The sequence below is a fragment of the Phalacrocorax aristotelis genome, chromosome 1 (assembly GCF_949628215.1).
Source record: "Phalacrocorax aristotelis chromosome 1, bGulAri2.1, whole genome shotgun sequence".
Lineage (NCBI taxonomy): Eukaryota > Metazoa > Chordata > Aves > Suliformes > Phalacrocoracidae > Phalacrocorax > Phalacrocorax aristotelis.
Window position 1 is genome coordinate 203540786 of NC_134276.1, and position 22810 is coordinate 203563595.

The 22810-nt window shown below is 40.1% G+C and overlaps 1 protein-coding gene across 2 annotated transcripts in view; it reads left to right on the forward strand.

Annotated features, from left to right (window-relative positions):
- Positions 1-292: 292 nt before the first annotated feature.
- The window catches only part of NAMPT (nicotinamide phosphoribosyltransferase), a 30792-nt gene continuing 8274 nt past the window's right edge, over positions 293-22810 (forward strand). The window contains exons 1-8 of one of the 2 annotated variants that reach the window (XM_075081378.1): positions 293-548; positions 11905-12061; positions 13336-13439; positions 16239-16367; positions 16854-17012; positions 17379-17515; positions 20140-20365; positions 21540-21659. In XM_075081378.1, the coding sequence (XP_074937479.1) occupies positions 489-548; positions 11905-12061; positions 13336-13439; positions 16239-16367; positions 16854-17012; positions 17379-17515; positions 20140-20365; positions 21540-21659 (1092 nt within the window). In that variant the 5' untranslated portion in view covers positions 293-488. The remainder of the gene's footprint in view (positions 549-11904; positions 12062-13335; positions 13440-16238; positions 16368-16853; positions 17013-17378; positions 17516-20139; positions 20366-21539; positions 21660-22810) is intronic. The other variant, XM_075081379.1, reaches the window with a different exon arrangement.

Here is a 22810-nt window from a genome sequence, read left to right on the forward strand (position 1 = left end):
GCTCCCCCCTCCCCAACCCCCGCATGCGCACACCACTCCGGCCACTCCCTCTCCGCGCGCCGTAACGCGCCACCAGCCAGTAGCGAGAGCGCGCGCACCGGCCGCGCGGTGACGTCACCGAGCCGGCCCCGCCCGGAATCCAATGAAAGAGAACGTGCAGAACGGGACTCTTCACCGCCCCCCGTGATGTTACAGCCACCTCCTCCCTTCTCCTGCACCGACCAGGCGGCAGGTCCAATCAGAGCCTGCGTGGCGCCTCGGCCCCGCCCACTGACCTCAGGGCGCCTCCTTCGGCGGCGGGGAGGTGCGGTCTATCAGCGCTGCAGGGAGCCGCGCGACGTCCCCGCCCGCCCGCCGGCCGTAATCCCCTTCGCCCCGCCCCCGGCCCCCCATTCTCTTCTCTCCCCCCCGCACGGAGCGCCTGGCGGCGGCGGCGCAGCCCAGACCTGTCCCTGCCGGTACGGCGGCGCCTCGGGCTCGGCGGCGACATGGAGTGCGCTGCGGCGGGGGCTGAGTTCAACATCCTCCTCGCCACCGACTCCTACAAGGTGGGCGCGGGTGCGGCGGGGGGGAGGGGGGGGTTCACCTCTGCGGGCGCCCTGGCGCCGCCGTCGCACCGGACCCGGCGGGCCGGGCCGTCCCCGCCGCCACCGGCTCCCTCTGCCCGCCCGCCCGCCCGGGGCTGGGAGCTCCCCCGCCCCCCCCCCCCACCCCCCGAGGCGTGAGGCGAGGTGCCCGGCCTCGGGGCGGCGCGAGCAGGGCCGGCGGAGGCCTGGCCGGGGGCTGCCCCCCTCAGCCACGGTGCGGTTGAAGGGCCGAGGGGCCGAACCCGCTCCCCCCGCGGCGCGCCCAGGGCCGCGCTGCCGGGGGAGGCGCCGGCGGCTGGGCGAGAAAAGAAAGTGAAAGCGGGTGGGGTGGGCGCCGGCGCCGTCCCGCCGGCCTGCGGGCGCGGATCGGGGCGGGCAGGGCGCGGGGGGCGGCCATGGCGGGCTCGTTGCGGCGGGGGCCGACTGCCGCCGCCGAGCATCCTCCGGCCCGCGGCCCCCGCCGGGCTGCCCGCCCTCCCGGCAGCCCTCCTGCCCTCGGCGGGGACGGGAGCGGGCGCACATGTTGCCTCGGTAGGAGGGTGGAAAGCGAGCACAGCAGTTCCTCTGGTTTTTTCCCCCGTGTCTCGTTTCTCCCGCTTCGCTCAACTCGGGCGGCGAAAGTGTGCCGGTTGCTGGCTGCCTGCAGTTTTGCATCTGGCTGTGGTGCAGAGCGCTCTGGGGAACCGGCTGACTCAAAACACGTATTTTCCAGTCTTCAGCTTAGTTTCTGGTCATCACGGTGTCAATGTGCTATAGGCAACGTGTTCATTCAGAGTGGGGAACACACTTCACAATCCTCCCTCCATTCCCTGAAATTACTTGAAAATAGTGTTGCTTGATAGCAATGGCTACGTACAGGCGCACAGTCCACACTCTGATCCGGTGATTTCTGATCCAGAAGCTCTTGACGTGCCTCACGATGTGAATATGCCCAGGCCGGAGTCCTACTTCTGTGCAGTGTTGCATTAATGTAAGCACGCCGTTTCTAGGCGCTGGGCAGACCCAGCGTGTGACTCCCCAAGTTTGGTTGTACAGATGTGCCCTGTGTCTCCTAGACTGCAAAACTAACTTCTTTCCTTCAGGAGCTGCTTTGCAATGTCAAAGAGGTTGTTGGTGCCCTAAACAAAATTACAGTAACAGTCCTGATTGTCATTATAAAGCATTTGTTATGTTACAGCTCTTTAAAAATTTTACTGCTGGGACGGGTTTGGGGGGGAGGGGAGGGTACTTCTAGACAGAAGAGTTGGAAAAGCAAATACAGTGTTAAGGCCAGGTCTTGTTACTGGCTAACCACCAAAGTACAAGCCTCAGTATGTGCTCCGATTGTGACTTGTGCTGTTGTACCTTTCCCAACTCCTCTGTAATATTATTATTATGTGATGATACACAAAGATGCTGCTCTTGTAAAGGAATTCTCAACATTTATTGTTGCTTTTTGTGGGAGGGTATGTTGGAAGACTGGAAGATGCTGACAAGCCTGAGAGCAGCTCAGTCAGAGCATCCTACCACTGCTGTTGAGGGCTCGCAAAACTGCTTTCATTAAGGGCTTAATCTAGCTGCAGCACTCTTTAACAGCTATGTGTGTTTGTTATCAAACTTACTCAGCTATGGAAGATTCACTTTTCTTCCATGTCTGAAACTAATCACATTAAGTATTGTAGGCCTGGGTTTAAATGGTATTTATTTTAAATCTAAGTTGCACTCTACTTTTCCTAAATTCGCTGAATCTGCTCTAAGATCAGTGGTAGTGAGGAGTACTGGGATGGCAGATGACCAGTTTGCTTCTCTTTTGTTTGCTGTTTAATAGGAAGGATGATTCGGTAGCATTCCAGGAGTGGTAGAAATCTTAAAGAGGTCAAGTAAAGGCCTGAGGGTTTTTTTTCCAGTTTAAAACTGAATTTGGATGAAGTTTTCTGTGGCAGCATTTTGTATTATATTAAAAACAGTTGAAATTGTCGTATTTGCTTTATTAGGCCTACTGAATTTGTCTGTCCTACTGTATGCTTTTTTCCACATCTTGGGAATTCCCAGTGTCTTTGAACAATCCTTAAACAAGTAGCTTCTTTATCTTGTTAGGTAATATGAGCAAACATCACTTATCTGTTCCCTGGATGATACTGTCCTTTCCTAATCAATGAAACACACTTAGTGAGAGCACTTTCGGTAACAATTACACTAAAATATCTGGTAGGTTGCAACATCAAGCTTTTTACAGGAGTTACCAAACACTCTTACTAGCAATTAAAACAAAAATGAGAATTGATCTTGTATGTTTTCCTGCTTTGTGGTTTGTTATGTTGTGGGTTTGGGATTTTTTTAGATATTTCTGCTGTACCCACAATTGTAGCACCTGTTTGTGTGCAGTACTGTATGTAACATTCAGACTCTGAGGAAAAACATCTATCAGTTCAGAAGCTTACTTGGTGATCCTATTGCAGTAGGTGCTGGTCCATGCAAACTAATGTTGGTGATGAAAGTCGTGTGGAAATAAACAGCTCAGGGGAAAAGAAATGTGCAGACCGTCCTAAACAGTACAACCCTAGCTTAGGCAGCTGTCCATGAGTAAAAAGTTCCGGTATCTCAGGGTCATATCTGTCACAACTCATTAGTTTGAGTGTTCCCTCCAGTGTCCCAGTTATGTGTTGCTACAGTTGCAATTTTGGGGTGGAGAGAAAACTGATTACTAGTTTAGTGCCTATAAAAATTCAGAAACAAAGTAATTTGGTAGGCAAAGACTTGTCTGTTGACAGTTAATCTAGCCTCCCCTCCCTCCAAACTATTTTCATGTCTCTCCGTGCATCATAGTACATTTCTTCTTAACTCATAGAAGCTTATCAAATACTCAGTTTCAAAATCTTAAAAGCACTTTTTGAAAAAAAAAAACACCAAAACCAAACAACTCAGTATCATGCTGATTTCCAGTATACTCAATATTTCTAAATAGGAGTAGTTCCCGATGGGTGAATTTCAGAGACTTGCCACACACTGGACCCAGTACTGAGCTTCAATTATGAACTGGGACTTACTGAGTTGTACAAGTGCTCCAGGATTTTGAGGCTGATCTTCAATTGTCCAGTTTATCTCTAACCCCTATAATAAGATAAATGTTTTTATATCAGTTAGGTTTTTTCTTCCTGTGTGCTTTGCATATTCTTAAGCTTCTCTAAATTCCGCAGCAGTAGAATTCCCCGCATGCTGGGTATTATATGCCATCACCTCAGAGTCTGGGTGTGAGCATACAGTATGGCATGTGTACATCTTGCTAATAAATAACAGCAGTATTTTTAATTCTTTGGATCGTAAGACTTTCAAGAAATTCATCAATGTGGTGTTATCTGCGGAACCTCTTTGTGTGAATGTCCAGTAAGGAAATGATGCTTTCAATAGTAAAGTTTTCTGCCAGTTACTCACTATTACTGAAAAAAGGGAAGCATTTGAAGTCAAAATCCTTCTTGCTAGAAAGCTGCAAGTGAGGGGATATCAGCAGGCTCCTTAAAGCTCACTCTTCATACTGCATGATGTCTTACTCTGGTGTCTATACCAAGGAGTTCTGGCAATGTTGCCCCAGTGCAACCGTGAGGGTTCTGTTCACTCATTGCACTTCCCAAGCGGAAGGGTCCATGCCCTTTAGCTCCTCCTTTGGCTGACATTGTTGGCACACCATGTTTCCATTTTCTTTCCCTTTGATTCCCAATGCTCTGTTTATCCTATGTTTGTTTGTTTCTGCACAGGCAGGAAACTTTCTGTGGTATATGTAGTCTGAAACTGTTGGGACAATGAGCTTGGCAGAGCTGTGCTGTTCATTTGGAAGAGACCAGTGACTGGCATATACCAGGCCAGGGTTGGATGGACCCTGAGCGGCAAGTGGTGAAAGGCTATCAAAACAAGGACTGAACCTTGTTCACTGAAGTAATAATAGCTTATTTTGCTTTTACCAATGAAATGTATTACTGTTGCTTGGAATGTTTCATAATTAAGCTGATAGCTATAATAAGCTGCCATGCAATTACCCCATAGGAGGAGCTGACTTGCTATCTAGACTGTAAATGAGGTCTGTTTCAGAATTCGGTTCCTTCTGGACGCTTCAAGGAAGCGTAAAAGATATGTTTCAACTTTGCTTGCCTTACATATTGAATTTTAAGTATTTGTCACTTTGAATGACATCCGAGTTTGAATGACTCTGCGTGGATGTAGGAGAGCACTTACTTCTGAAGCACTGCATATGACCGTGTGTTCATTCCAGGCTCTGACAGCCTTTATTTAGAAGGCTAGAGGTATGCAAGGAAGAAACATGAGTACTCTTTAGCTTATTGGTTTTGACTAGTACTTAATGACGACAAAATATTCTTTTCAGCAGCCCATGTATCTATATATATTTATTTAATTAAAATCTTGTGGTGGGAGTATGAATGTGTTCCCTTACCTCTTGTAATTCTGTCAGTGGAAAAGCGTTGGAAACTCCTGGCTCGGCACTCCTGGCTCGGCACTCCTTGTAAGAAGCAATCTTCACTCTGTCTAGTTTCGTTATCTTCCAAGTTCTGATTTGCAGTCAAATGGTCCTGTTACAAACCCCAAGTCATCATTGCTCTAAAGGAGCACTGCAACTGTACAGAATTCATCCAATTTTTAAATTAAAGTAACCCCTTCCACAATAATTGCAACTTTCATTGTTGAAAAGGTAAATGGGTTTTTTTGTTCATTAAGGAACAGGAAACTTGTAGTAGTACAGCTGACTATTCACAAACATCTAAACAGTAAACATAAGGCATTTTGTCATCTTTTTTTATTATAATCTTGGATGCAAACACATGCATGTTTTTAGTGGTAAAGAAATTTGCTTACCTTTTTTTAAACATTTTATTTTCTCCGAGCAATTTAGAATACATCTGGTTCTAGTGCGTATGCTTGACCTTGTTTTTAAAAAGAATGTGGATGTGGTCACTTACAGCACCTCTGCTGATAACGTGCAGCTTCTGTAGGAGAGCACATGCAAGAAGCTGAATTCCTTAGTTTTCTTAGTACTGACTGATCTCTTAAATTTTTTTGCTCACCTCTGGTCCTCTTATTTTTCCATACACATATAAGAGATGATGGATGAACGCGAATACAGAGACATGGAAAGCGGTACAAGATCAGTTTTCAGTCATAACCTGCAATAACTTATCCCTCTTACCTCATAAAAGCAGGTATCTTCCAGTAGTCTCACTTTAGTTCTAAAACACTATCTTAATCTGTATTTGTTTCAGTTATGCATTTTTAGTACAGGGTCTGGAGTCTCTCTAAGGCTACTTTCCTGTGGTATTTTGAAGTGCATGTAGACCCTAAATAGTAAGCTTGTAGTTTACTCTTAAATTGATTTTATTTTTTTTTAAACTCACTTCAAGTGTATTGCATTTTACCTGCTATTGTTGGATACCCTTTTTGTTGAATTCTTAAAGATTGATTCTTCAGAGGTTTTCTCTTTTGTTCAAATAAACTTATCATTTAACCACGCTGACTTTTATTTTGGTTTATAGTTCCACTTTTGTGTTGTGTATTCTTTTTGTGATTGCTTTGAAAGCTATAAAAGCATCCTTGTTGAATATAACCCACAAAGAACGACAACTGTGACTAGCAGTTGTTTTTTTCCTGAAGGGGGTCAGCACTACCGCATAACTGCTGTTAATTATGCCTCATCCCAGTGAGGTATATCTGATAAAGCATTCCCTTTGTTCCAAAGTACTGGTTCATCTCATTGTTCGTAACGGTGTTGTTTTCCATATAGGTTATTGGCAACCGTTGCTTTTAACTGCTCCATTGGCTAAACCTCATGAAGGTTTAGGTAAAGCAGTCTTTCAAATCATGGCCTCTTTCACAATGTTTTCAAGTACTATGTAATACTGTACCTAATGGGGAGCTTTGCAGAAGTCTCCCCAGTGTAAATGCAAGAAGCACCACTGCAGTAGAATCGTCTAACTCGGAAGTTGTGTATGGAGGTGAGGATTCCCCAGATAAATCTCTTCCAGTGTCAAGAAGTCATTCTGACGCTGCACCCCACAACCATAGCTCTCATTTTAACTCATCACATAAACCAGGCTATGGTCAATTTTCCCCTACAATGGAAACGGTACAGCTGACTTCGGTATACGAACAAGGCTTGCAGAGCAGTGACCAACCCATACCTTGGGCCCTCATTACTTGCTGCAGACCTGAGGTGCCCTAGCTGAGTGGCCCAGCTACTAGCTTCCAGGGCCATGTTTCTTCTGGTTTATCTTCCACCGACCCTCTGGTTCTTCACATTTGTGACTGTACAGTGCCATGGGTTCAGTAGCTGGGTTGTTCTGTACCCATTTGCACTAAAGATTTTTCAGAATAACCCCAGGAAATTCACATACCATCTTAGTTGAACTGGTATCATCACTTGTAGAGTTAGGGTACGAGCAAGATCCTGCTGGCTAGATATTTGGGGTTTTGTTTTCCTCGCTGTAGGCAGGGCTTAGAAGCGTCTTTCTGATGGCTTATGTTAGCACCCATCCAACCTTAGGTGAGCATGAGGAGAATTTGGCCACACTGACTTCTCTACTCATGTCAGACCTGGTTTTCTCATGTTTTCAAATGGTTGAGTTACATAGACTTAAAAAAAACCTTTTAAAATAATTTTATTGCAATCCCTTGTCCAACAAAGCTTGTAGATTATAAGATTATTTGGCTTTTATGCCAAAGGTTTTGTTATTTAGCCTGTAAAAATGCAGCCTTTACCTCAGTTATCCCTGTCTTGTGATGAATACCTGTTAATTCCTTTTTCTTAAATTTTAACTCTTAATGTTTGGTATGTCTTTTTGGATGGCTAATCTAAATGCATTTTGTGCTTCATGGTTTTTCTCAAGGGGTTGATTTGATTTAGTTAAGTAGATGTAGTCCTTGTGGAGGTATTCTTTGTTCAAAATATAGCTTGCTTTGGATTAAATTGAAAAAGGAGCTACTACAACTGGAATAAGTATGTTCTATTTCAGTCATAGTGCATAACCTTGTAGGTGGTTGTTCCAAGGCTACTTGTTATACTTTTTGTAGACAAAACCTACACTACAGCCTTTGAACTAGATATCAAAAGGCCTTTGAAGATATTTTGGGGGTTTGCTTTCTTGTAAGATCTGGGACTCTTAATCCCAGTAGGGGCGTTTCTTTGGGTTTTGGTGGGGTTTCTTTCTGTAGAGAAGGGATTTCCGATTGACTTTGTAGTCACTCCTACTTATCAGGAGCCCCTCTGTACAAGTCCTGCTTCTGCCATCCCCTGACTGAAAGCATAGATTTATCAATAGTGTCTTGATCCGTAAGTCGTATAAAATACATTTCAAATATTGTACATTGCCACCGGTTGTTCTTTCTACTCTTCTTTAGATTACAGAAAGATGCAAAACTTCATCTGACAGCAAGGAAAGTTGAGGCATTTTTTGAAGCATAGTTGTCATTGTCCAGGTGCCTTGCAGTGTTGTGGGGTGTGGGGTTTTTTTTGTTTGATTGGTAGGTTTGTTTGTTTTCAGTGGCATTCTTTGTCTCCTCTGCGAACTGTTCCTGTTCCCTAGAGCTTGATCCTTTTTCAGACTGCTTTTTATCACCAGGCATTTCACTACATGCCAAACCTTCTGACCATCACTATGGCGGATGGGTATTATTTCCCCATGTCCTAGTAGTCCAGAAATGCCAGCTGATGGTCAGAGCTGTCGCGCTGTTTTGTGGGCAAGTGCTCCTGCTAGGTGTGGTGCCCTGCCTGAGACCTGGGAAACAAAACAGGCGGCCAGATGAGGATGTAGGTCTTGTGCTTAACTTCTCATGTACGAATACACCATGCCTGGAGTAAGCAGTCCTTGGAAAGTGTCGTTCTTTAAGATTGCAATTGTGTCTTTAAATACTGAGTAGTCTGTGGGATGCCTTGCAGTCACCCAAAGGGTGTTTCAGCTTTATAGATAAAGCTAACAGCATTGTGGAATGTCAAAAGAAGCACAAGTTATTTAAAATCACAGATGTAAAGTTTATTTAGACGTAAATATCTTAATTGCAAGGGATGTGTATTTTTCACTGTTTAAATAGATTCTAATGCGTGAAGAATATAATTGACTTTTACGCATATAATTCGTGTAAAATTAGTTCATTACCTCTTTGAAGTACTTGAAGCAATTTAATTGATAAAATGACATTTCTAGCGTACACAATTTTTTTTATTTAGGTTTGAATCCCTAGAAATAACTATTTTCTGGACACTAGTCAGTATATATTTTCAGGTTAAGATCTAATCTAGTGTCAGAAAAATTAGCTAAAATGTGATTTAATGTTTGAGGAACTTGAGTGGATTGTTTTTTGGGTTGTTTTTTTTCTTCTTTAAAGTTGAAACTGCCAGCAAGGTAGTCTGGAGGAGATGTTTCCCTAGGTATGCTACATAAAGGATAATTCTGGCTGTTAACATTCCAGCTAATTTCAGCCCTCGAGTTCTGATTTGCAGCCAGAGCACCATGTTTTGTGATCATGTTTCAAAGCAGAGCTAGAATGGGAGGTCCCTAAAAAACGCCTGTATTTAAATGCAGTAGGAAAAGGTGGCACCAACTCAATGTGTGCACTGTACAGCTTAAGCTGCTTTGGGCCTGTATCCCATTTGATGGAGAGAAGCATTTAGCTGGAGGAGATGCCTTTGAACTGCAAAAGTCAAATATTCTTTCAAAGGTGCTAGCAGAAGATCACACAAATTTTCATTACAATATAGGTGTTGGTTTCAGCAACCTGCCTATAGTTAGTAAGTTGGAGAATTAGACTTTTTAAAGAAACCTGAGTAGGCAGTCTCACGCAGATGTAGTTTTCTTTGTTTTGCTTGAACTGTTGTGGTGAAAACAGCAGCTTAGGTTGGTTTGCTCTAGAGCTTGTCACAAGAAATTCAGATACTGGTTTGGGGAATTGTTCCTGGGATGTCTGCTAAGTACACTTGAAGCTGGTGGGCCCTGTGTTGAGTGTTTACCCTGAAATCATGAAGCTGTAGCATGCCAGTAGGATGAAGAACGGAAACAAACTTAAACAGAGTTCCCAGGTAATACAATCAAATCATAAAGAAGCACCAACTTAAAGTCCAGTCCTAGTCATAAAAAAAGGCAAATTTTTTTTGTACAGTTGTAACTTACATAAGTGGCAACAGGGTCAAGCAAATAGTTTCTCCCCTCTGTGCCCTACAGTGAACAACCATTTTAATTTTACGTGCTCATTTTCTTGGAGTCTGTTTAATACAATTTTTTGTAAGGGGGTGGTGTGTGTATGTGTTCGTATTCCCATTAGTTAGAAAGACATGTCAGAGCATATTTACTGCTCCACAGTAAAGTGGGGGAGGTTTAGGGGATTGTGTTGTGGTTTTTTAATTTTTGTTTGTGGGGTGGGTTTTTTGGGGGTTTTTTTTGGTTTTTTTTTTTTTCTTTAAACATGATGATACCCTGAAGAGAGTTTTCTGTGAGCTGGCAGTGTGATTTACTTTTTTGGAAGTTCTGCGTAGAACTGGGAAAGGACATGTTATAACTCGTGGAGGGAGACATTTATTAATAGCTAGAACTAAATCCAAAATCCAGGTTTTGTCTTTGGGTGTAACGTTGCTACTCTTAAGCATTCTGCTTCTGAGTGGCTGTGGAACTGGAACAGAATAGGTTTGTGCTCCATTAAATGCATGCATTGTAGTGCTTGAAGTAAAGGCAGAAAACTTGCTATGACAAGCTTGGGTTTTATTCGATTGGTCTTGAAAACTTCATACAAGTAAAGATAACGGAAAGATTTGACAAGTGACCTTTTTGTTATTTGAATGTTTCTTTGAAGCATTGGAATAACAACCATAACAGTGTTGTGCTGGTACAGGAGAACCAAACATTACAGTTGAGCAGTCCAGTTCATTGTCCAAACTGAGTGAAATACTAAATATAAATGGCATTTGAGAGGAAAAAGAAAATTGTATTTTTAAAATCCTTTAATATACAGTTTTAGCATTACAGGTAAGGGAAACCTTCAAATGTTTTATTTTGAAAGTGTCAGAGGTACATTTAAAGAACAGGACAATAAGGAAGAAGTGGTAAAACTATCCGTTTTCCAATTCCTTGTGATATTAGAAACAAAATTTTTAAGGTGACTTGGAGTAAGAAGTAACGGCAAGAAACTTATAATGAACTTGTGCTGTAACCTATAAATCTGGGGTTTTGAGAAAAATTGAGACATGATTTTCACACCTTTTTGAGTCTTCTGATATATGATCAGAACATACTTTACGTAGGAATAGTTTTTCCCTATGGAATGTATAGACTTGTTCACAGACTCTTCATCATAGTAAGAAAACTTTTGATAGCTTCACCTTTGGGAATGCCTTAAAATGATTTACGTATTCTGTAATTTAAACACTGACAGTATGAAAATTATGTCATTGTGTATTCTTTTTTGTCTAATATGGAATTCCAGATTTTGCATGGAGTTTGCTTTTTACACATTAGGAGATAAAATTTTGCAGGTTTAAGTGTTAATGTTTAGTGTGTTTTAAATGATACATAGTCAAAGTGAATTTCTGGGTGGATTTACCATCAGTAGCTAAAAAAAGCTGTTATGGTTGAATCCAGCATCACATTGTATATTCGTATGACCGGTTTCCATGCAATACACACAGGGTGCAACTTTTCATGCTTCCTTTATGCTGAATGTGAACTTTTTCAAAGATCAGAAGAAAGTCCACCTAGCAAACTTTGTGGGGAGGTACAAACCTCAGGTAGATTTTTAACAGCACTACTGACAGTAACAGGTTTGTAATCTGACGAGACACTTGGGTAAAGGCCATTGTCAGTGCCTTTTTGAGTCTGGATGGTTTTTATTTCAGCTATGAGATTACAGCCTTCAAAACTTCAAATACGAGCAGGTACCTCCACTTTGGTAGTGGTAGGCAACTTCGTGCTTCCTGTAGTTATTAGGCTTGGCCAGAGTGCACGAGGGTGAAAACTCACCCAGCATGCTGCTGCATGCTGCTCCTAAAATCCTAGCCAGTCTCTCCAAGTTAAGGCAAAGTCAGGGGAGTGCAAGACCTTACCATGAAGATTACTCTAGGGGGAAAAGGCTTGACACAGAAGCAAAGAATAAGGTAGGGAAAACAGTCTTTTGAGCTGAAAATTGAAGGTGGTTAAAAAGGGGAAATCCCCATAATACTGTGTAGAATGTGAATGGATAAATAATAATAGTCCAGAAGAGTTTGAAGTTATTCTAAGCTTTAACGTACAAATATGATTTCTCTTGTGCTTTGTAGTGATGTTTTAAGCTCTTACTGAAGTTTTTCTTAATGTAGGTTACACACTACAAGCAATATCCACCTAATACAAGCAAAGTATATTCCTACTTTGAATGTCGTGAAAAGAAGACCGAAAATTCCAAATTAAGGAAAGTGAAATATGAAGAAACTGTTTTTTATGGTTTGCAGTACATTCTGAATAAATACTTAAAAGGTAACTGTCTCAAGTTCCAGTAAAACTTTACCTGTAAATAAATGTCTTAATTTTTCTCAAGACTGGAGTCTTATAGTTGAAACAATTCCAGGTTATCTTGGTACAGTGTAGGTAGTGACATGCATAAGATCTTATTTATGTGATTCTGAAAATGAGATGTCCACCCTCGTAAAATGCTATTGACTTCTTAATTCAGACACCTGTCTATTATGTTTATTTATGCCAGTGTTTTATTAAAAATGAAGAGGTGTTCATATCGCAACTTCAGTGGGCAAAATTGAAATTAATGGAAATAGAGCAAGGCTGTGCATAGAATCATACGAAGACAGAAGATTCGAGGGAAAATACATTTTGCATTTTGAACATAAAGTTTAGTCTGTGTTTACTGGTTTATTTACTGTGTAAACTGATAGAGGTTTTAATTTCCCTAAAATTTTGGTTGCCACTTAGCTTAGATCATTGAATATGGCAGCTATGTATGAAAGTGTTTTCAATATTGACAATTTTAAGAGTAACATCTGAAAATTCCTTGGCGCTGTTTAAGATTTTGTTCGCTTTTTGCATTATGTGCAAATATCACCTGTTCTGACCTGAATGCAAATTGCCTTCTGCCAAGCTTTAGAAGGAAAAGTTTAGTCATATGGCTTTGTCTTTGTCTTGATCCAGAATCCATAAATATCTCTGCCAAAGATTGGAATTTCACTATAATAAAAATACTTAATAATCTTGTTTGTTTCCTCTTTAGCAATCCGAGGATTGTTATCTAATGTTTCCAGTAGACACTTGGTTCTACAGCAGTAGCAATGCTTATACAAATAATGTGGTTAGTCTGTCAGTTCCTATCACAAGGTGGTCAATCAAAGACTGGTTGTAAGGCCTATCCACAGAGATTTTCCCTGGAGCAGTGTATCTTAACCCTTGTCTTGTTGCACATGCCAGTTTGCACAATCATCACCTTCCTCTGGGAAAAGCACTGCTACTAAAACTCTTGATAGGTTTTTGACCATCGTAAGAGTAATAATCTCAAATTGTTCCTGAGTCATCTGCAAACCACAAGTGTATTTTATCTTGTTGGTTTCTTGAGCATCCTAATCTATATAATAAATGAAAGTAAAATTTGGTTTTAACATAGCTAGTATATTGCATTTGACACACTCTCCATGTCTTTGTTGGAGGCAAAGTGACTTTTCTCTGTCTGAACCTTTTTGTTATTTATTTTATAAACTGATGAATGTCATACGTTTCTAAGCTTTCATCTGTTTCTGAAACCACAGGTAAAGTGGTGACCAAAGAGAAAATCAAGGAAGCCAAAGAAGTATATAGGGAGCATTTTCAAGATGATGTCTTCAACGAAAAGGGATGGAACTATATTCTGGAGGTAAAAAATTTATGAAAATAGTATGAGATCATCATGAAGGATTTATGAATCAACTGTAGAATAAATACAGCAGTCTCTCCTTTTAACCATGGTAGTAAAGACTGGGTAAATTTAGCTTTTTATGTGTAGTGTACAGAAAGTAGCAGCTGTCAAAGAATAATCGTATAATTGTAATTCCTTAGAGAAAAGTAATTTTCATTCTTTCAGATGCCAAATACAGCTTTGAAGGTAATAGGGATTTATGGTTGCTGTCAGCCAGCTAAATAAGTGGGGCTTGTTGGGAAGTCTTCATATGTAATATAATGTTTAGTGGTTGCTTGCATCATTTACATTGCTTTCTGTAACTAATCATAACCATTTTCATTCTAATGCAGAAAGCATTGTACTTCTTGCATGTGTAAATAGTTCCAGAAAATACATGTTTTGTTCAATTGTTTCCTAAATTTTTCAGAGAGACAAGTTGAACTTTAGTATGAAATACAAAGCTTGAGCGCTTCTGACCAACAAACCCTTCCAAATTAAGTCTTTCCACAATTATCCTCTTTCCCTTTTGTTTAAAAAGGTGTCAGTCTTCAAGTAATTGCAAACATCTCTTAACTGTAAAAGCAGCAGATTCAGACTAATAGCATTCATCAGAGCTGTTCCAATCTCTGCAGATTAATTAAATGCTAAGTTTCATTGTGGGTTCTAATGAGTGGATATTTTTGACATTTGAAAACACAGTTTTTAGTTCTTTGCATTTATTTTTTCCCTGGATACCCTGACTGTATATATTTTACGGTGGCATCTATATGTGACTATATCTGGATGTCATCTTGCAACCAGGGTGGACCATAAGGTGTGCAAGAGAAAAGAAAATTTCAACTAAATGCTGCAAATAGCAGCAAGGTAAATAAAACCACTGTTCTGTAAGAGGGAGTTATGGAGAGGTTTGTAGAGGGCTTGCATACATTTCAAATAACTACAGATGTGAATTCAATCCATATTTGTGTTAAAGCTACATTATACATTGTGAACTGCTCTCATCTGTATTTAAAGTAATCTTGATCCCTCTTTGGCTAAACTGAATTAATACCCTTTTAATGCTGCATGTCTGCCTACGCTGAGTTTCAGTGTCGTTTAACTAATTCCGTTCAACTTTTGGTTTAGTCAAAAGAAGCCTTCCTGTATACACTGTTTATTCCTTTGACAGATTTTATTTTTAGATTAGTGCATATGTATAAACAAATATGATTGCCACTTCTTGATCTTGGATGTGGATGGCGCTCAAACTGGAAGTGTATGTACCCTCTGGGTCTTTGTATGCCCTTATATGCACACAGAGACCCTGCTTCTGCTCACTGAATTCCTGTGTATATTCACATACCTACCACTGTTTGCTCTCTGGCTCTGTTACCTAATGTTTAGTGTTAGGTAAAGTGGAGGGAGCAATGGCTGTATGAGCGAAGTGCCAAAATGAATTGGAAATGTACACACATGAATTTGTATCAAGAGTAAATGAATGACTAAATACTGCTAGGGCAAAGGGGTGGAAGAGAGGAATAGACTGCCTGAAGAATGAGGGGGTGGTATAAAGGCTGGAAGTTGGTAGGAATTGATGAGCGATAGAGATGTAAGCCCTGGATTGTACAAGCTGCTTTTACCTACAAATTTTGAAAAAGGTTATAATATAGTGCTACAGCATGACCATATTGCGTTTCTCTGTGGACAAAATTGACGCCTATGGTAACTTTGAGGTCTGTTTTGTTTTTCAATTAACTATACTTTTGTCTTCACTGAATCATTAATAAATTATTTTGAGCCTTTTTTGAAGGCTTCGTTGTCCTTTGTTAATATAGAACAGGTATCTCCAAGTCTGACAACTAAACCCTGTGTGGTATATAAACAGAGTTTCTTCAGCATATTACAGTTTCGAAGAAACTTTTAAACTGTAGTGTAGAAGAGAATTCTGGTGTGTTAGGTGTTTTGATGCTACTTATGAATCTGTGTAATTTCTCTTAATTGATGCATTTTTTTTTTGTTGCCTTGAAAGAATATGTCATGAGAAGCTTTCTGTCAAAAAATATTAATATACAAAACATTTTAAGTATTATCAGTTTAGCTCGCAGAGCTCTTTTAGAAAGTTACAATTACTCTTTTAGAGTTGCTGTTTGCAACTTACGCTTTTTCAAAAGGCATATTTCAGACAGTGTTTAGTCCTTCAGGGATGAAAGACTGAATTTGGCAAGAGAATGACACTTCAATATTAGATTTCATGTTTGCTGAATTATTGAGATGATAAAATATTCTTTAAAATAGAAATTAGAACAGGATCCATTTAATAAATTAACAAAGCGTACACCTATACTAAGCAAAACTAGAGGTTTTTTTGAAGGCCTAGATAATAGCTAAACTCTTTAGCTTACTTCCTATGAAAGCACTGAAGAAAATGGAGTAGCAAATATTTCTTGTTTTGTGGGTAGAACTGAGGTATTTTTATAGAATATTTAAGCCTTCCTGACTCAATTTGTGCAAGGAGTACAACTGATAACCATAATTTGGTTTGATAAAGAGGCTATTTTTTTAGGTTACAGGACTTTCCTTCTTTTTTGATAAATGTGGATTTTGGCAGGTGGGGGTGGGGGGTGGTGCTGGTGGGTGTGCAAACAAACCAAATTATTTTTAGGGTTGAAAGAAATGAAGAAGACAACAGCTTTATCAATAAGCTCATAGCCAGACTTTTATCCATAGTAGACAAATAAAAGAGAGGTAGGTCCTAATCTTTTCTGTTGTCTAACAGTATTACTGTTTCTTGCACAGAAATACGATGGCCATCTTCCTATAGAAATAAAGGCTGTTCCTGAGGGCTCTGTAATTCCCAGAGGAAACGTTCTTTTCACAGTAGAAAACACAGATCCAGAGTGCTACTGGCTCACAAATTGGATAGAGGTCAGTTTTGGAAAGTTAACATGTTTTTGCTAAGTAAATATTAATGCCCGTAAAGGCAGCATCCCTTATTGGTTTATGGGGAATCTCTGGGAGCTTTCGTTTTCCGCTTTAAGTAAGCCTGAATATTTATTTTTTTTTAGCGCTTTTACGCAGACCTTTACTCCCTACCTGGCAAAAGATTGTAATAATTTTACAGGAAATTCACACAGTACTTTTATCCACAAGGAAAGGAGGATGGGGGATGGGGGGAATTATTTGTCTGTAGCTTAGAAGTGATAACTCCTGAGATGGTCAATAGCTGGCCTACCTTATAAAGGTATTATAAAGGCTAATTATTTTAGCCCTAAAGCAAACTGATGGAGGCATCAGCACTTTCTGAATGGGCAATGAAAATAAATACTCTTTTGTGCCTGATTAAATGCAAACTGAGGATTTTTTAAATCCTAAGCAAACAGAGACCTAATAATGTGATGTGTTTTGTTTTAGACTATTCTTGTGCAGTCATGGTATCCAATCACAGTGGCTACAAACTCTAGAGAGCAGAAAAAGATTTTGGCCAAATATTTGCTAGAGACTTCTGGCAGCTTAGAAGGACTGGAGTATAAACTGCATGACTTTGGCTACAGAGGAGTTTCTTCACAAGAGGTAATACTATTTGTCTAATAATTTGAGAAGTTTAATTGTTCTTAACTATAAAGGATTGAAGCATGTATCTGTTAACAATTGTGTCCCTGTTCAGCAGTGAAATTGTGAATGCATAGAGCACTGTGTTTGGACTTATTGTGGAGGGGGGAGCTCTGGGGTGAGGGGGGGTATGTGTCTGAACTGTGAGCATTAGACTGGGAAAGCTTTTTTCTGTATGGAAGCTGGCTTTCCTGTGTAAATACATGAAGGGACTATTGGTGAAACGGAAACTGAGTCAGAGTTTTGCTGTTACAAACAAGTGCTAGGCGGTGACTAGATTTAGGCTTCTGTACTTGGCGTGGCAACTGAAAGCTGCATTTTTGTCAGACTGCAGGAATAGGAGCTTCAGCCCATTTAGTGAACTTCAAAGGAACAGACACTGTAGCAGGAATTGCGTTAATTAAAAAGTACTACGGTACAAAGGATCCGGTTCCAGGATATTCTGTTCCAGCTGCTGAACACAGGTAAGATACTGGGCTGTTAAAGCCTTTTTAAAAATAGCTTAACAAAACGTAATTTGTTCTTATCTATCTTTGTATCCAGAAATATTAAGCTATTTCACTTATATAGTATTAGCCATGACTGATCCAGCTGTTGAGGCTGAAGTTCAATACTGATGCCTCTGTATGTTCTAGGTGCACAATAGTGGCATGGTTGTTCTTAGCTATAAATATGTTTAAAATGTCTTTAACTGTAACCTTATCAGTGCCTAAGTAAATTTGGATGATTGTTTTTAGAATGGACTTAAAGGCTTACAGGTTAAAGTAGATATTGAGGATTCACATTATTAAGTTTAAATTTAGTTTTAAACATAAAATTGAAAATGAAAAACCATGTAAGTTGCAATTCTGGACTCTCCCAGATCATGTTCTCCCTCCAGAAGACGCAGTTGCTCTAAAGCTTCCCATCAGCATGACTAATTCAGCCAATGGTAAATCCTTGAACTATCACTAAGAATTGCAAATGCGTTATTGAGAATAAGGAACTGATCTCAAACAGACATTTGAGATGAAGAACTCTCACTTTTTATGTCCAAATCCTGTACAAGGTCAGGAGTGAATGCAAATCCTTGGATTTCACTTGCATGTCTGCATACTGAAACAAGCAGAATATAAGGAAGGGATGACTATTTTTTTTTTCTTATTGAGTATAAAATCTAGTGCTTTTAAGTAGTGAGTATTTTCACTTAGGATTGCAAGACAGATAATGGAAAGGTTTATGCGAATAGCCCTCAGAGGGTAGTGATCATCTTAAAGGAACACTGCTTCATATACCTTTCTGGACCATTGCTATAGTGCTGTTCTAGAACTCCTGCTTGAACAGTAGAAGTGACCAATTTTGTCTGTGTCATGGTTTTAACCCAGCTGGTAACTCAGCCCCACACAGCTGCTCACTCATTTTCCCCCAGGGTGGGATGGGGAAGAGAACCAGAATGGTAAAAGTGAGAAAACTCGTGAGTTGAGATAAAGACAGTTTAATAGGTAAAGCAAAAGCCGCACACACAAGCAAAGCAAAACAAGGAATTAATTCACTGCTTCCCGTGGGCAGGCAGGTGTTCAGCCATCTCCAGGAAAGCAGGGCTCCATCAAGCATAATGGTTACTTGGGAAGACAAGTACTATCACTCCAAACGTCCCCTCCTTCCTTCATCCTCCAGCTCTATATTGCTGAGCATGATGTCATATGGCATGGGATATCCCTTGGGTCAGTTGGGGTCAGCTGTCCTGGCTGTGTCCCCTCCCAGCTCCTTGTGTACCTTGTGCTGGTGGGGTGGGGTGAAAAGCAGAAAAGGCCTTGACTCTGTGTAAGCCCTGCTCAGCAGTAACTAACACATCCCTGTGTTATCAACACAGTTTTCAGCACAAATCCAAAACATAGCCCCATGCTAGCTACTGTGAGGAAAATTAACTCTACCTCAGCCAAAACCAGCACAGTCTGAAACAACTTCTCTTAGCTTAGCTTAATACTACAGTTAAGCCCAAAAATGATGGCCCAAGCAACTATAAAATTCTTTGTAATGAAAACAAACACATAGAATCAGAGATCAAGCATCTTTTGCACAGCATATTGAAGTGGTGGTATGAGAGCAGACAGCTTAAACTGTCCTAGTTAAAGTTTGCATCACCAAATGCAGACTGCAGTCACTCTTTCCAAGTTCATACACAAAAAGAGTTTCGTGCAAGAGACACAATTTTTTCCAGAATTGTTCTACAGTTCCACAATCTCCAACATGAGGTTGTGTTGTGAGTGTAGTGCTTGCCTCTGGCATGCCACCAGGGTTGTTCCTCAGGCTGCCCCAACTTCTTTGAAACAAATTTTGTTTTATCTCTTCACTAATATGATCTGGAGCTTGTCCACACAGTAGTTAATGCTAGCACTTTATGTAAAAATTCAGTTCCCCCTAGCTCTTACTGCACACCTACGCTTTGCCTGAGAGCATTTTCAGGTGTTCACACACAAGTTACTGAAGTCATTTATGTCAGCTGGTCAGTGTCAGCCACATAGAGGACAGCTACTGCAGGTCAGCTGGCATTCAATAACTTATTACCTCTCTTAGCACCTCTGTTTTATGTTCTTGCCTGTACCCTTGTACCAAGGGTAATGCCCTGCGGTTCCTCTAGAAGAATGTTTGTATGAGTGAGCATAATGGTTTTAAATCACTATTAAAAAAATATAAATTGTGTTTTCTTCTAAGATTTTTCTAATACATGCTGCTAGTTCTCTACTTCCTGCTTTGTAATCTGAAGTTGCCAGAGCAGATGTTCTGTTCTTGCATCTGTAGTTCCCTAACTGTCTGAATTTCAGATTTAACAGAAACAAATGTAAAAAAAAAAAAAGTCACACTTACTTATGAAAGAAGTTTCATATGTCAAGTGTTTGAGTTGCCAAAGATAAATCCAGGGTGCTGTTTATTTAGTATATAGTATATTTACTATCCATGCAACAAAGAGCTGATAAGCATGTAGTTTATGCTGTCTTGTAATTATATTGCCTATTGTTATCTTGAACTGTTTCTGGTAGGAAATACAGAATGTGTGATTTAACATATAAATGCTGCTCTAATATGGATTTTTCCATTGACTTTACAGTACCATAACAGCTTGGGGGAAAGATCATGAAAAAGATGCTTTTGAACACATAGTGACACAGTTTTCTTCAGTGCCTGTATCTGTGGTTAGTGACAGCTACGACATTTACAATGCTTGTGAAAAAATATGGGGTGATGACTTAAGGCATATAATTGAAGCCCGAAGTCCAGAGGCACCACTTATTATTAGACCAGATTCTGGGAATCCCCTTGACACTGTTTTAAAGGTAATCCTTTCTTGAAGTCATTTGTACACAAGATTGGGAAGGGCAATTGTTTGTTTTGCAATGATTGGCTAACAAACATAGGAAACATAATGCTCTAACTTGGTATGCATAATATATAGTTGACGCTGGATAATTTGGGCCTATGAAAAATGTAAACATTTACCTCATCTGAATATAGATAGGGAAGCTTTTTCAGTCTGAATAGTTTAATCTTTTTCATCAAACCCATTCTTGCAGCTTTTACAACTGTTACCAGTTTTGCTTATCTAATGATGCTGGAATGATTATATAAAGATAAACTTTCATCAGTTAATAACAAATAAAATGGGAAACAACTTGAGTATTAATAAATACCAGGCCAATAAGACTTCTTTACACCAAGTTTAGGCATCTTGATATCCTGTATTAATGTAATTCGCTCTCTTATACTACAAATACAAGTTTAGCGCACTCTCCCTTTTCTAAGATGTGCATTTAAGTCAGTGGCACATGACCTTCAAGCTGAAAAATGCTTCTTCCCTCGTAGCGCTGTAGAGAGCATAATGATCATTGCAGTTGTATAACAAAAGCTGTTGATACCTCTCAATTTGAGTAATTGGCAGCACTGTTTTAATAAGAAATTAGGGGAGATTTTAGTTATGTTTGTACTTGATCAAATTAGATCCTTACAGCTTTAACCCTTTTCTTTGGGACAAGTGACATATCACAAATAGGAACTTCAAAAAGACTTTATTAGAGCTGATAAGAAACAACTCCTAATTGCAGTGTTTCATTTTAATTATTGGTGGCTAACAAAACCGCAGAAAACCTCTTAAGGGAGGTCAAAAGAATGACAGAATCTTCACTTGACACATATAATAGCAAAAACTCACAGCGACCAAAGAGAAAGGAGGGAAGCATGGTTCTGATCAGTTCTCAGGTACAAGTTCATAAAGGCCATATGGTCTGTGACTGCTTTAATCTAATGGCTTCCACCACAATGGCTGGCATGCTTTTTGTTTGTGTGCTTATGTGGATAGACTTAGAGCATGATATGTGGGTATATTTATGGATTTTTCTTTTTTTTTTTTGAGAGAGCAAAAGAGCAAGACTCAGATGTGGAAATTGTGTTTCTGTATTGGAACAGCACGTTTTTTATTTTTATTTTGAACTGTCTCACTTCTCTTTTCAATAGGTCTTGGAGATCTTAGGGAAGAAGTTTCCCATTACAGAGAACTCAAAAGGCTACAAGTTGCTGCCACCATATCTCAGAGTTATTCAAGGGGATGGTGTGGATATCAACACACTGCAAGAGGTAGGAGATCCTGTTCATGTGTCAGGGTGACACTGGCAATGTTGATATTTAATCTGGACTCTGTTATGACTAGTCAGATGTTGCAGCAGAGGCTGCTGACCCCACCCTGCCCTTCATTCCAGACACTGGCAGCAATATCCTAATGCATAAAACAAATTCATTAAAACTCCACAGGGAATTATTAAGATGCATAAAAAAACCTAAAAGGCATTTCCTAATTCCCCTGTTGTAACCGATCTCCTCCCACTGTCTCTCCTTTTGTTTGCTTTCATCCTGCTTGTCAAGTCTAATTCAAATCAAAATCTGGCAGTGTTTGGTCCTTCCATTGATATCTGAGGGACACTGCATGATTGCTGTGCTATAGCAATAGTAGTAATTAACTGGTTTGGCTCATTAGTTATGTACCATCTGAAGTGTGCTTGCACTCAAATATTGGAGGTGTAGTTTTGAAGGAGGCTTTTTAAAACCAAGGATAAGGGAGGCTAGTTCATTGATTTGGCAACTGGTGGAATAGGATTGTTGAAAGGTCAGAAAATATGTATAACAGACTAGATTGTAGTCTGAGTCAAAAGTGCAGTTTCATTGAGACAAAAATTAGTTATTTAGTAAATGTTGCATGCTTGAAACTAGTTACAAATTCACCACTATTGACCAGATGGAGATACTAGGTAATAAAATGTGGTTACAAAGGTACAGACTGCAGTAATTACAGATGATGAGGGGCATGTAGAAGGAGGAGGACTTGCCTTCATCAGGTTTTGTTCTTGATCATTCATCTTCAGCTCTATTAGAGTTCAAAAACAAAGTAAGTTGGATAAATTTAAGATAAATTTTACTTGATTTTATTGATGCTTGTCTTAGCTTTCTAGATTGACACATCCTTCGATTCTCTTAACAGTTGACTTTTGTTCCTCAAAATTAGGAGTGAGAGACACATCACGCTTGTTTTTTAGTCTGAAACTGTCTGCATATCTAACGTGGTCACATAATGTGAACTTCAATGGCAGAACTCAAATTTGTGACTCAATCCACAGAGAGCAGTTAATATTGAGATTGTTACCTGATATGCCAGCTGTAGCTTATCACGCACTACAGTTTTGTTCCTCCTCCAGTAGCCTTTAAAGGAAATCTTATTTTACTTTATTTTTTTG